This window comes from Phaenicophaeus curvirostris, chromosome 8, assembly GCF_032191515.1.
Source record: "Phaenicophaeus curvirostris isolate KB17595 chromosome 8, BPBGC_Pcur_1.0, whole genome shotgun sequence".
NCBI classification, from domain to species: Eukaryota; Metazoa; Chordata; class Aves; order Cuculiformes; family Cuculidae; genus Phaenicophaeus; species Phaenicophaeus curvirostris.
The window spans coordinates 21,278,840-21,292,829 of record NC_091399.1 but is presented as its reverse complement, the minus strand read 5'-3'; the positions used below and the strand labels follow the sequence as shown (position 1 = coordinate 21,292,829).

Genomic DNA, 13,990 nt, shown 5'->3' with positions numbered 1-13,990 from the left:
CTGCAAACAGAATTTGTTTGCAAGGCAATTAGAAGGAAATATGGTTTCCTAGCAACATTTACTAGTGATAAATGTGTTGGCACGTTTCTGTTATGTCAGTGGAGCACAGGCTCAGTTTATGTATATTTTATGATATTTATTGATCCAAATAATGAGATAATTGGATGCATTTGATTATATATAGTTCATGATTTTCTGGTATTTGAAAAAAATATTGATTTGCTGTCTTACGCGTCAAGAATCACTGACCACTGTTGATGTAATGTGGACATCAAAGTCCAACAGTGCTACACTGCAGTAAAGTTAATGATTTAGAGGCTCCCTTGCTGTCCTTCTGAAATATAATGAATTACACTTATTTCCTTTAAGTCACGTTGTAGTACCTTATTTCAGGCCCTCAGATATCTTGGGAATGCCCTTTCTACTACCACCATTTTTCTAGACAGTTCAGTATTGATGGGGGACAGTTTCTGCTTCCCCATCCCAGGTCACTTACTTCATCATTTGTTCTGGTCATGAAGATACATTCCTTCTTTAGTACTCAGGGAGAAACTAACTGGATTTAGGTAATTGTTGAAATGGTCTTGATTAGATCTCCATTGCGTTGATCACTAAATGCATTGACTCCTGGCTCATAAATCAACACCTTGAAATATCAGTGGTTCTAGAACCTCTTATTGAAGCAAAAAATCATCTCACAAGTACAGAATGCAACATGTAGTAGAAGTGAATTAATTTAATATGAAAGAGCATTCTGTAAAATTATCAAGGATCACTAGTATCCTGCAAATCTGTATTAACTCAAATATCCCACATTACCAAATAGTTAATCTCTGTATATATTTTTTATGTTTTTAAATACCTTGCAGGCATTTTAACAGATGTCACATTATCACATATTGTCTTTTCAACTTAAATGTAGACTGTAATTTTAATAGCTTTTTTTACCTCATTGATTAGTCTCATCTTTATAATATTCAGCGCTCAGTAGTTGCTAGTACATGGTGTGGTTTTCCACGTTTTTGTCCCTGGAAAATAATCATAGAATAGTTAGGGTTGGAAGGAACCTTAAAGATCTTCCAGTTCCAACCCCCCTGCCATGGGCAGGTACACCTCCCACTGGCCCAAAGGCCCATCCAACCTGGCCTTGACCCCCTCCAGGGATGGGGCAGCCACAACTTCCCTGCACAACCTGTTCCAGGGCCTCACCACTCTCATGGCGAAGAAATTCTTCCTAATGTCTAGTCTAAATCTGCCCCTCTCCAGTTTATATTCATTCCCCCTTGTCCTATCACCACAAGCCTTTATGAATAGTCCCTCTCCAGTTTTCTTGTAGGCTCCTTTCAGGTACTGGAAGGTCGCTATTAGGTCTCCTTGGAGCCTTCTCTTCTACAGGCTGAACGAGCCCAACTCTCTCAGCCTGTCCTCCTGGGGAAGGTGCTCCAGCCCTCGGATCATCTTTGTAGCCTCCTCTGGACCCATTCCAACAGTTCCATATCTTTCTTACATTGAGGGTTCCAGAACTGGACACAGTACTCCAGATGGGGTCTCACAAGAGAATTGCTTCCCTTGCCTTGCTGGCCATGCTTCTTTTGATGAAGCCCAGGAAAATAATGTCCAAGTGGTATTGCCATGCTGAGCTACTAAATGGTATTTAATTTGCTTCTGCTTCTCCCAAGGTTTATCCATGACCTGGCACATCTCTGACAGTGAGCACGCTGGTGATTGTTTGTGCCCTGGACCAGATGTGACTCGACTGTCACAAACCCAGACTGCCCTCGCTATGTGCTGCATGCATGAGGTTTTCCTGTCATGCTGTGTAGCAGGAGCAGCAAACAGCAACTGTAGGAGAGGGTATTGAAAACAGTCTTTCAATGTGAGCATGTATACCTGATGTTATTAGTACTGCCGTTCCATGCTGCTGATTATCCTTCGAAATCGTGATGCTTCCAGACAGTGCTTAGGAGAGGTCTTTGCTCAGTGCCACATGATACATAAACAGATGCATCATCAAAATAACCCTTACCAGTGTTTTCCTGGAAGACGCTTTATCAAGGGAACAAGAAGTTTATGCTGTAGTCATTTTACATCTTTGGAGTTGATTGAACTTCATACCAAACTCTCAGTTGTGAAGGTGCTTCACTTTCCTTACTGCTGGAAATTCTGATTTTGTGTGTGCCTCAGTCAGCAACCATAACAATTTTGAGGGTCATCAATGATGTCTGAGATCTGTATCTGCTCAGCAGCCTGATGTTTCTCTAGAGAGGGTTATCCAAAGGCATTGAAAGCATGGCAGATCCTCAGCATGCTGTGAATGTTAAACCCAAGATACAACACCTGGCATCCCATTTTTTATTTGCTTCCTCTTAATGATAAAGTCTTTACTCCTTTAATATTTTTATTTTTATCTGGCCTAAAACATTTCTAGGATAGCAGTTATGGCCCAAATGCTGTTTTCAGAAAGAAATTGGTAACTTCTAAGCTTGAAAAATATCTTGGTTTGCTGTGGTTCTCTTGTGATAATAAAGTAAACGTGTAAAAATTAAAAGTGATGATAGCAAATTATTAGTTGTGATTAAAAAATTATTTGCAGATTGCTGACCAGTCCTCCATCATCATCAAATTCTGCTATTTTGTGCAATGTTGGCTGTGTGTTTGTTTCTTCTCCTACAATAGTTCCTTAGCATATTATTCAAAACACTAAAATTCAAAAGTAGTTTAATGACGTTGTGTATTAGAATTTCATGAGTTATACTACTCATTATCTCTTAGTAATTTTTAAAATCAGTAAATCCTAAAGTAGAAGTGCATTTCTGAGTATTGTATTTTGCTTTTCTTGTGCTCATAGTAAAATGCATTTTTTATAAATTAAATTTTTAATCCTTAAGTAATATTTTAAAGATACATTTTTAGGCATTAATCATTGTTGTAACTAGTCATTGCGTGTAATAATTTCCCGTTTCTTTCTGTTTTCAAATGAACTATGCAGTGGTCGGTGAAGATGGTAAGCCCGTGTGCTGATCTGTCTGCTGTACTTCTGCTGAGATAGCATGAAAGTAATCTTTTGAAAGCATTTCCATGTCATAACCACTTTAAGCCAGGTGCTGTAATACATCTTCAGATTTTCCACTCATCTGCACAGTCTTCTTAATCATCCATGCTTAAAGTAAGATAATTAGACTTGTGATCTGGCTGCAGTGAAATTTGTGATTTTTGGGACATTGGAGTTGACCAGTATTCATGAGTTGCTCATGATGGTAATACTTGGTGATTTCTCTTGGTCAGGAAGATTGTTAAAGTAGCGTAAAATAGGTACATGGAAAGATGACAAAACTTGTATAGAGGAGAAATATTGAATACTGCAAAATTCACTCCTTTGAATGTCCCTAAACAATTGTAGGGGAGATGGTCCTTTCTGCTTAGGAATATTCAAAAGCTGTTAGGTTAAATGAAAACTGCACCTTGATCGGTGGTGGTGTTTTGCAGAGTAAATCAGTAAAACTTAACAAAACGGCCTCTCCTTCTAATGTTGCTGTAAGCTGCTCTGGTTTTATCTGGTCTGTACAGAGGAATGGTGTAGAGGATGTGGTTATCTTTTTGTTTCTTTGTAGTGTGTAAAAGCACCCCAGAAGATGTTAATGAATTCTTTTTTCCTCCAGAAACACCTCCGCTTTATTTTGGAAACATCTTATTTTGATTTCCCTCTGTTTACAGTGTCTTGTATTTCCTTCTTAAAAAGCAGTGAGATTACGATTTTACAAACGCCAAAGAACAAAGTTGAGGGGCAGGAATATCGGAGAGGTGTTAGAAACTTGACACCTGAGCCAAAGGCTGCCTGTGTCAAGTCATGGCACTCTTCCGCGGAGGTTAATGGTAAAGGCAAGTGGCTGCCTTGTGCTAAAACCAGCTAGGACACAAACAATGTAACTTCAGTTTTCCCATTACTGAGATGTGTACTGTATTTCCTTCTCACTGCTGTTGGTGTCTGTCACTCTGCGAGGAAGAGTTGTCACACAAGCTCACAAGATATGTAAAAATCTCTTCCCATACTTTTCACACCTGAGTCCTTGCATCCCATTTATAATTTCAGCACAGGTTTGCCATCAAAGCCTTGCAGGTTTGGGCTCATAACAGTTGGTGGTGGCAAGGGGGGTGGGGTTTGGGATTTTTTTTGGTTTTGTTTTTAAAAAAAAGTTTTCAAAGTTGGAGGTTTTTTCCCTCCTTGAAACATCAATTTTTATAATGAAGAAGGTGACTTGCAAATTTTGATTCAGATTAACAAATTTAAGTAAAAATGTTAATGTTATTAAGGCTTCTCTCTGCTCTATGAGTTAGTGTTATGTGAGTTTAAATGCATCAGAACTTTTTTAAGTTTTAATGTGCTTACTAGCAAGATTGCTGAACTTCTGGATGAGAACTATAATACTACCTTGGAACGAAGAACCAAAACACGGTATTTTTCTTCTGTTAGCTTCCAGATCGCCACTCCAGAGAAAGAATCTTTTCTCAATCTGCTTTAAGCGCAGTGGGCTCAGCTTTTCAGAAAAATGATTAAATCTACACATTTTTAATTCAATCTGTGAGCCAACTGTTACAGAAGGCAGAAGGAATCTTGAATGAGCGAATACAATCTGGCAGCAGGAACGTGCATTTATTCCGTTGTGGTCTTTTCTAAAGCTGTGTGTCAAGTAGAGTTTTTAAGGTTCATCCTGCTTCCAGTGAACACTGTCCGTGTGTGGTTCTGTCAGTTCAGCTGCCCAGGTCTGTGCCTGGCACTTGGTTCAAGAGTGTTCCTCCTTGCAGGGCCCTGCACTCGAAGACTTCAGCCATCTCCCTCCAGAACAACGACGCAAGAAGCTGCAACAGAGAATCGATGAACTCAACAGAGAACTACAGAAGGAAACAGACCAAAAGTGAGGGCATTGTTTGAGTTTTGGTCATGGTTCTCTCTCCATTTCTTTTGAAGTCTTCTCCCTAAGCCTAAGCCACTAGTACTTGGAAGCTAGGAGAGCATGGACTAGAATGGGCTATTACAAAGCACTTGTTAGTTCCTGGTTTATTGTCTGTAGGTTCTGTTAGCGTTGCTTACTTCTGCTTCTGCTTTACTGTAACACACATTTTTTATCCTAACATTGCACAGGAAACATCACATCTAAAAGCATGCATTAAAGAAAAAATCACTGTGTAGGTCTCCGGAGCAAAAGAGCTGCAACCTAGTGCATTAAGAAAAGGAACACTAATATTACTTAGGAAATTGTATATAACAAACAACATGGGAAAGTGTTGAGACTGCACAGAGAAGAGTTGGCAGTTGGAGTTCTTGTGGGCACCAGAAAGTAAGCAGACTGCTAGGATCACAGAAAGGGAGAAGGATTTAGGTGTGGTGTGAGGAGCAGTCATTCCTCAAGTCTGTGCTTAGTATCTAATAATGAGTTGGGGTCTCATACACAGGAACGTTATTGTAGCTTTAATGAATCAGTACTGATGTGTGTAGTGCTTGTAATTGCTGGTTTTTGTATCTTTTAGAGATGCCCTCATCAAGATGAAGGATGTTTATGAAAAAAATCCCCAGATGGGTGATCCAGGCAGTTTGCAACCAAAATTAACTGAGACTATGAGCAACATGGACCGCCTGCGGATGGAAATACACAAGAATGAGGTTAGACTCTAAAACAGTTCCTTGGAAAATGTAAATTAGTAGCAAGATTTTAGTTTGCCTTATTGGCTATAAATATAGCACCCAGAAAAACTACTTAAGCGTTCCCAAAACAGTTTTTGTGACGTGCCATGTTTTCAAGTAGGTTCATCTAGCCAGAATAAGGATGTACGTTACTCAAGATGTGAACTGTTTAGAAGAATTTCTTATTAATCACTTATTTTGAAATTAGTATGTGGTTAAACATTACTTTTTTCCTTAAGACTAGTTCTGAGCATAGACTGAGCATGAGGGACAGGTTTCATGTGCACTAATTATTAGACTTCACATGTGAGCAGCCTCTGTGTGGCTGTGTGCTGACAAGTAAATTGTATGCAGTTACATGCATTTGATAAATGATATTTGCTGGCTTAGAATCAAGTTTTTCTTTGTTTTTTTCTCCCCAAGGCCTGGCTCTCTGAAGTTGAAGGTAAAGTAGCAGCCCGAAGCGACAGGCGGCACAGCAGTGATATCAACCACCTTGTAACACAGGGCAGAGAAAGGTCACTATTCTCTTCCTACTGCTTTTATACCTTGGATAGAGTCAGTGTATTTCTTTGATAATTAATGTTAGGCGATGGTTGTTACTCACGTTCTGAAAGTTTATGTCCTTCTAAAGGAAAATCTTACTGGTTCTGAATTCTAGAGGTCACTGTGTATCATTACGGTAGATTTAAAAAATAGCGAATCTAGTGGAAACATCACTCATTAAATAGCAGCACCCCTCAGAACCATCTTATTCCATTGCATGGGGTTCGCCAGTCTTCCACGTTCTGTGGAGACAGGCACGTCAAAATGATGTTTGTTTTTGTAGTAGAATTCAGGCCAAGCTGTGGTTAGATGAGTATTTTCAGAATGGCACCTCCAGCAGTAATACCAGAAACTGCTTGGCAGGCATTCCCAAAGCAAAACCCATGGCCTGCCCTTTGTGATGAGGTACGTTCCGAGTTGTAGAGCTAAGAACTTCTCTGAGGCCTCATGCGCCAATCATTGTATTTATAGCCCTGAAGGGAGTTACACGGATGATGCGAATCAGGAAGTTCGAGGCCCACCACAGCAACATGCACATCCAAATGAGTTTGATGATGAGTTTGAAGATGATGATCCACTACCAGCTATAGGACATTGCAAGGCAATATATCCGTTTGATGGTAAGGTTAACGACGTGCACTATTTCCTTACTGTATGGCATGTATTATTTGTTATAGAGAAGACAGGCAAAATGATTTCAAGTAAATTACTGCATGAGCAACTAATTGTTTTTAAGATGAGTGGAAATATTTTATAAATCACTTTAATTCATGACTAGTACTTTGGGCTGCTTTAAGATAAATATTAGCACAGCTATTGGCAAATATTCAGCTTTGCAAGTTGGACTTAGTTTTTGTCTGTAAGTCTGTCTGGCCATATGTTCTCTTGCACAGATTTTTGGTTCTTCCTGTTTATATATAATCTAGAAACTACGCCCTGGGAGAAAGATGACTTGAAATTCTGTCTGAACATTGAGATTTCTTTGCCTCATTTTTCCCAGGTCATAATGAAGGCACTCTAGCAATGAAAGAAGGGGAAATTTTGTATGTCATTGAGGAGGACAAAGGCGATGGGTGGACAAGAGCTCGAAGACATAATGGAGAGGAAGGCTATGTGCCAACATCCTATATAGATGTAACACTAGAGAAAAACAGCAAAGGTGCAGTAACCTATATCTAACAGTAAACTGGCAGCTTTCAGTTATAGGTTCCCTGGGGAAAGTAGTGGAAAAACAGCAAGTTACACAGGTTCACAGAAACCATTGGAATGTCAGAAGTCAGCAACGGTCTGTTGTTTGCAATATGAGTTTGCTATAGTTTTTTTCAGAGATGATCACATTAAATTATGCATCTTATGCTGGTCTGTAATTTTGACCAATGCCTTCTGCTTTAACTGATCTAGTGTCCCGCTTTACAAAGCACTAAATCCAATTCAGCTATTCAACTGAAAAAGACCAGGATTCCTGCTTGTTCTATAGAATACTTTACTTTATCATAGAGACCTGAAAAACTGCTTAAAGATCTCTAAGATTTACATTTCCTACTTTCGTGACTTAAACTCTGTTTTTAAAACAGAGGGTTTTTTTCCTCTAATAATTAACTGAACTCAGTTACTGAAAGTTATTTATTTCCTTCCTTAGCGAATACTTGGCAGCTTTTGCTTCTTAAAACAGGAAAATGTTTTCTGATTCTTAAAGCTCAACAAAAATACTCAGGAAAAAACATTATGACCAAGGACAGAAAGTCCACTGACCTGCCTGCCTCCTTCCTTTTCAGTACTTGTAATGTAGAACGTTGTGTATTGGACACGACTTCATTGTTTTAACTCTAGATACCGTATTGGACACGACTTCATTGTTTTAACTCTAGATACCTGGAGCAAAGCAAAAAAAAAAAAAAAGAGACCACATGTACTGTGTTATGTCTTACTGAAACCTCTGTGCTCATGAAAAGGGAATGATTTTATATTCTTAATCTGTGCCTGTAAACTAAGTCTTTGAATTGAATCATGTTTAGTTTGAAATCAAGGTCTTAAATGGGCAGTCGTCCCCCTCCCTATTAAATCACTGAGGACCGGGAACTGCATTGTGCTTACTTGATTACTAGAGGGAAAAAAAGCTTGTCTAAAAGCTGTGGTTCTTATGAGAATTTGTGGAGTTCAGTACAAGTAAAGCCACTGAAAATGGCCTGTTAGAAGCGAGCACGCTTCTCTGTCTTCTAAAGGCCTTCAGTAACTTTGTTCTTTTCTTTTTCCTCTTGGACTGCAGGTTCCTGAAGCGGGTTTCTGAGGAAATGGGCGAGATCTTGAAGGAGGTTATATGCAGCTGCGGGGGGCGGGGGGCAGGGGGGGCGGGTGCTAGATGGGGAGGCCCAGGGGAACAGCTAGTTGCATGAATGCATGCAGACATACCCATAGTCACTAACATCTTAGCATCTCCATACATAGGTAAGGATGTCTTACAAACTCTTCAATTTGTGCAGGAAAACGAGAATTCCATTACCAGAGTAAAAAAGCTACTGCTCCTAAAATTGCTTTATTTTCATTGTCCTAGGTTGTCCCAGATGCACAAACTATATTTTAGCTTGTGCTTTGTTTTCATTATCATCTCAATTACGCTCTTTCCCAACTCATTTTAATTGGCAGTCATTTAGAACTGTCAGTTACCAGTCTGCCTGTGCCACCTCCATGCTCGCTGTTAACCTCCTGCATGTCTAGGACAGTCAGGCATGTCTGCATAACACTATGCCATCATTGCTTGTCTTATTTCGTAACAAATAATTTTGTTTAAATATCCTCAGCACTAGAGTTTCATCCCACTATCCATGTGTGCTGCTATAACTATACCACTGCAACCATCCTTACATTCCAGTTTTTGGCATAACTGATAAGAGACCATAATGTGTTTGTGTTGATTTGGGGAAATAATACATCTCAGCTCTAGCCAACAACGCAATTGAGAGAAACTCCTAGAACTGTGGTCCATCTTCAGCACTTCAATGACCTGGTGGGAGCACTGAACACCTGGAACACCACCAGAGAAGTTCACTATTGCAAGCTAATGACTGTTCTCAGAAGTCAACCACTTGCCATTCAAATGCTGCCTTAAACTTGAGTGCCTAAATCTGTTGTTTGCCAACACTACCACTTACAGTATCCCACAAAGGGCTTTGCGTCTCAGCTCTTCTTGCAGTGCTGCAGCTGCTGAGGTAGCCACGGTAGGTGTTGTCTAGAGCTCTACTTTACTGGATACATGGTGCATCATGAATTTTATACATTGAAACGTGTATCTCTTAATTTGACTTTAATATTTTAAAAAATATTTTTATGGAAACTGTCTTTTAGTTTTTCACTAATTTTTCACTAATTTTAATTACTGCAGTGCTAGTCCATTTCCAGGTGATGCTTCATTGTATGGACCAGATGAAAATTGATACTTCATAATGATCTATGTGCACTTTTACTTGTAAACAATGGAAATTTGGATATGTTTATATGTGTAAATATAGTAGTCTGCAGTGCCCCTGTTGCTTATGTTGTCTTGCCTCCTATTTGTGGTTCTATTAATAATTACATCATATCGGATTTATTAGGGTGATAAGAATTAGACTAGAGATGTTGCGGGGAGGGATACTTGTAGCGAAGCAAGCTCATCAACCAAGGCACCTGCTGTTCAGGGGAAATAAAATCACCATCAAAACATCCCATTTTTCTGGGGTCTGAAGCAATATTTGGATGCAGCAGTGCTGGATTCTTTTTGATGTCAGTGTTATTAGGAGCTGTACTACCAGTAAAATTGAATTTGAGTGACACGTGTAGAGGTTTATTCCTTTTTGTATGTATACCACTATTACACAGCCTGACCTAGTGTATTATGGGGGCTATGACATTTTAAAGTTCAGATTTTTGGAGCTTGTATACAGGGTTATTTATATAATAATGTGACATTACTCAATACTGACAGAACTACTTAGGTAGGTTTTTGGGTTTGGGATGCGTGGGGTGGTGGTGGGGTTTCGGTTTGTGTTTTTTAAATCTAGTGCTTTTTATTTTAAAGTTAGAGGCAAGGAGGAAATGTGGTCTGTGTCTTTTCTGCTAAAGGGCCTGTGGTTTGCCAGGCTGATGGCCTTGCAGGTCAGTAATAACACTTCCTGGTAAAGGACTAAATGTTCTTTTCAAGCTACTGTTTGTTTTTCTAAATCCAGGATTTGCTTCCTTGGGAGGCAGGTTGCTTTCATGAGGGATGGTGCAACTTGTATGAGGGTTATTGAACATAGGAAAAAAAAACCATTTGTACTTGCACAGGTAGTTAGAGATCACTTATTCTAAAATTCTGAATGTGAGTTGTCTTAAAGAATCTTACATTTTCAAGTAATTTTTAATCGTTTTTTGTGCACATGTTGATTTCCTGAATGTTAAATGCTTTGTTAAAAAATAGTGTTCTCTGTTGAGAATATTTTCATGGAATAAAAAAAATCTTTTCATGGTCAAAGTAATTAGCTTCCCCATTTGTGTTCTGTGAAGAATGACGGAGAGGCCTCCAGCACGAGGTCTGTAACCTCTTGTTATGGTGGCAGAACCTCTGCTCCAACTGTAGCTGGGGGAACAGGTAATAATACCCTTTTAGCATGGGTGGTTGTGCTGGCCTACTCCAAGACTTCCAAATGCTGTATGTAACACCTCACTCCAGCAAGAGCCTTACCAACAGTGAGCACATGCAGCTCTGACCATATTAAGTTCTTGCTTAAATATTTATACAGTATCTGAGGATAATGTTTATTCACCAATTCTGTATGTGAGAAAGAGGAATTTGCTGGTAAAGCACTCTTTATATAAACAAACACTGTGCATGCTGATTTCCTCAGAGAAATGCTAACAGCTTGTGCTTTGCCTTCATCTGAGGGGAAAAAACCAACCTACTACTTACCAAAGTGATTCACCTCAGTAAATGAAGCAAGTTTAATATATACCTACACCCACACATTTACTTGTATCTGAAAGCATTTTAATTATCTGGATTCATCGTTCTTGCTATTTCATCATCCATTCCCCGCAGCGTAGTTGTTGTGCAGGCTCCAGCAAAGGCCAAGGTACTAGATGCCATCTTTGAAAAAAACGCTGTAAGTTGTCCCAACACATGCACAAACAATTTTCTTACTTTCACAGGGCCATTGATATTTGAGCCCTCTGTTATGGTCACAGATAAAAGATCATTTCTGTGATCTGCAGATACGCAAATTATCTTGCAAAGACAGACTTTAATGCACAATTCTATGTACACTGTTTTATATTCATTAAAAGAATATTATACAACAATTCTTCTGCAATGTCACATACTTAATCTATAATTTTATTTACACTCTTAGCCTCATTTCCGTATTAAGATGCCAGTGCTGTTACTCCTAAAACATTGTAACTCAGGGGAAACAGAGAAAGCTGTAAGACTATCTTACAGGATTAACCTCATTGTTTTAAAGGGATCACTGAATGACTCGGTGACAGGTAAATAAATAATTTGTTTAGAAATCAGTAGTTTTAAAACAAGCGTGCATTGTGCAGTTAAAAGTTCTGAACAGCTTGTGAAATGGAAGAAGGTTATGCAGTATCAAATCACCAAAGGAGACCCAAGGTTATTTCAAGTATAACATTTGAACAGTGTTTACTGACTCATATGCTTAAGTGTTCCACCTGCTTCACTGGAGGAGGTTCTAGTTTTCGGGAAAGTGCAGTTAAAATCTGGTTGAATTTCTCATATCTGTCATTTTGATTAACTTGTGCTCCTTTGCTGCCCCAGAGCAATCTCATTTGAAATTCTGTCTTGAAGATTTCACTCATCTCTTCATCTGGCTGGAAACCTAGGAAGTAAAAAGAATCCCACAGTATTACCATTAGGCAAGCTTTTTATTCAAAAGGAATGGCTTTAAAACTGTATTCCCTCCAAGTAAGGTAAGTGTTACTGTGCTGGGTTCCTGCTGCATAATGATTTAAATAAGCCAGTAAAACAGTGGAAGGCTTTTCCTCCTGTGACATTCTAGTAGCACACAAGTGGCTGTAGGGACACTGGCTCAGGCTATCATCCTTTGCACAATTCCAGCGGCCTAGAATTGCCATTATAACCTGACCTTAAATATAATTATTGATGTGCTGCCTGCAGAAATACGTTTCTCTTCCCTCCTGTAATTTTTTCACTGCAAGTTTAAAATACTGGCTGCAAGCAGTTAAGAGCTCAGTGTTGCATCTTGCACTGCTGTAAAAAAAGTCTTACTGGGCGGCATTGTTATTTGCAAAAATCAGAACAGGAATTTTAAATGGTACAGAAGACAAGGAAGTTATCCCAGGTCCTTCCTGTACTTCTCGTCAGTTGCCAGGAAGAATGGCCAGCATATTCAGTCATGAAAACTTAAGAGTCTGTTCAGAAGAAATGTATGCTCTATTACTTAATGGAGAACGACAGTGATGAATAATTTACTGTCTGCTTTTAGACAATATTGATGATGGCATCAGACTTAGTATCCTGCAGGACATTTGCTCCTATCTCAGCTCCCATGGAAGAGGAGTTTCTTGCACTGACCTAGGTCCGCTTAGGCAGACCTTATTTTGCAGATATAACCCACATGTTCTGTTCACGTGCAGTGGTTTCTCCTGTGAGTGCTCCCTACCTTCCAGGATCCGTCCTGCGGTCAGGCTGTACATTTCTGCGTTCTGTGCTATCCAACGAGCTGTGACCAAGTGCTTGAGCATTATTTCACAGCTTTGGTCACTGCTTTCCCATAGGTCCATGCCTTCAAAAACAACAGCTTGTCGCTCCATCAGGGTCAGAAGAGGCATCAGCAGTGGCACTGTTATGTTGTGCTCTGAAGCGCTGACAGGCTCTGGGATAGACAGCAAAAAACAAATCGTATCATCAAGCATTATCAAACTTGCTTATTGAAGAAGGTACTTTCAAGTGCAGTATTTTTTTCAGTATTGTAACCTACTCTTTGTCTTCCATCTTTCAAATAAACACCTTCCCTCAGATATTCTTGTCCTAACAGTTTCCAGAGAATGGAGCTGGGGAGAAGGCCCAGTGCTGGAAAACTATTTGCTACAGGAAAAAGCTCTGCTCAACTACTAGACAGCAGCACAGAGACTTAAAATCTGAGTCATTCCAATAAATTCCTTGAAACCAAAAAGTTTTCTACCCGTTCTCTTAGAGAAATGTTTAGAGGAACGTTCTTTCTGCCTTGCACCCCTTTGGAGATGAGAGCTGCTGAGAATCTGACGCAGGAGCGCCTGATGTGATCAGTGCAATTGTGAGAAACACTCATTCACTGGCAAAATATTGAAAAGGACAAAGTCTTCGAAGCAAAGGCAATAATATTTTATTTTACAATTCAGCACTGAATTGGATGCCCTTCTAAAAAAGGCATAACATCTTACAAAAGCACTGGGTATATATACTAGTTTTAGACAAAGAACCATATAAATCTTTAAAGAATGCTCATTATTTTTTGGATTAACCAGCCATGTCTGGAGACTTCCTTCAGGTTATCTCTTGACCTAAGACCAACTACATCTTGCTAGATAACTAAACATATCAATAAATTCTTGCAACTCTAAGAGAGTGTTTATTCTTTCAGGTTATTTATCCATGTCTGGAGCTTGTCTGCATATTATCTCTTGATACAAGACAGACTTATATGACAAGATAATTAAACACACAAACCAGCTGCAGCAAAACTTATCAATTAATTCTCACACAATTATCTGACCAACCCATTCTTCGTA

At 39.2% G+C, this 13,990-nt stretch overlaps 2 protein-coding genes across 8 annotated transcripts in view; one reads left to right on the top strand and one right to left on the bottom strand.

The window, feature by feature from the left end:
• The window catches only part of FNBP1L (formin binding protein 1 like), a 65,052-nt gene extending 55,300 nt beyond the window's left edge, over positions 1–9,752 (top strand). For 2 of the 3 annotated variants that reach the window (XM_069862756.1, XM_069862754.1), the window contains 6 exons: positions 2,990–3,004; positions 4,804–4,913; positions 5,527–5,659; positions 6,104–6,198; positions 6,698–6,846; positions 7,227–9,752. In XM_069862756.1, the coding sequence (XP_069718857.1) occupies positions 2,990–3,004; positions 4,804–4,913; positions 5,527–5,659; positions 6,104–6,198; positions 6,698–6,846; positions 7,227–7,405 (681 nt within the window). In that variant the 3' untranslated portion in view covers positions 7,406–9,752. The remainder of the gene's footprint in view (positions 1–2,989; positions 3,005–4,803; positions 4,914–5,526; positions 5,660–6,103; positions 6,199–6,697; positions 6,847–7,226) is intronic. The other variant, XM_069862755.1, reaches the window with a different exon arrangement.
• Positions 9,753–11,753: 2,001 nt separating this feature from the next.
• BCAR3 (BCAR3 adaptor protein, NSP family member) overlaps positions 11,754–13,990 on the bottom strand; it is a 72,645-nt gene continuing 70,408 nt past the window's right edge. For all 5 annotated transcript variants that reach the window (XM_069862744.1, XM_069862746.1, XM_069862747.1 and 2 more), the window contains 2 exons: positions 12,883–13,095; positions 11,754–12,078 (listed from right to left, as the gene is read on the bottom strand). In XM_069862744.1, the coding sequence (XP_069718845.1) occupies positions 11,891–12,078; positions 12,883–13,095 (401 nt within the window). In that variant the 3' untranslated portion in view covers positions 11,754–11,890. The remainder of the gene's footprint in view (positions 12,079–12,882; positions 13,096–13,990) is intronic.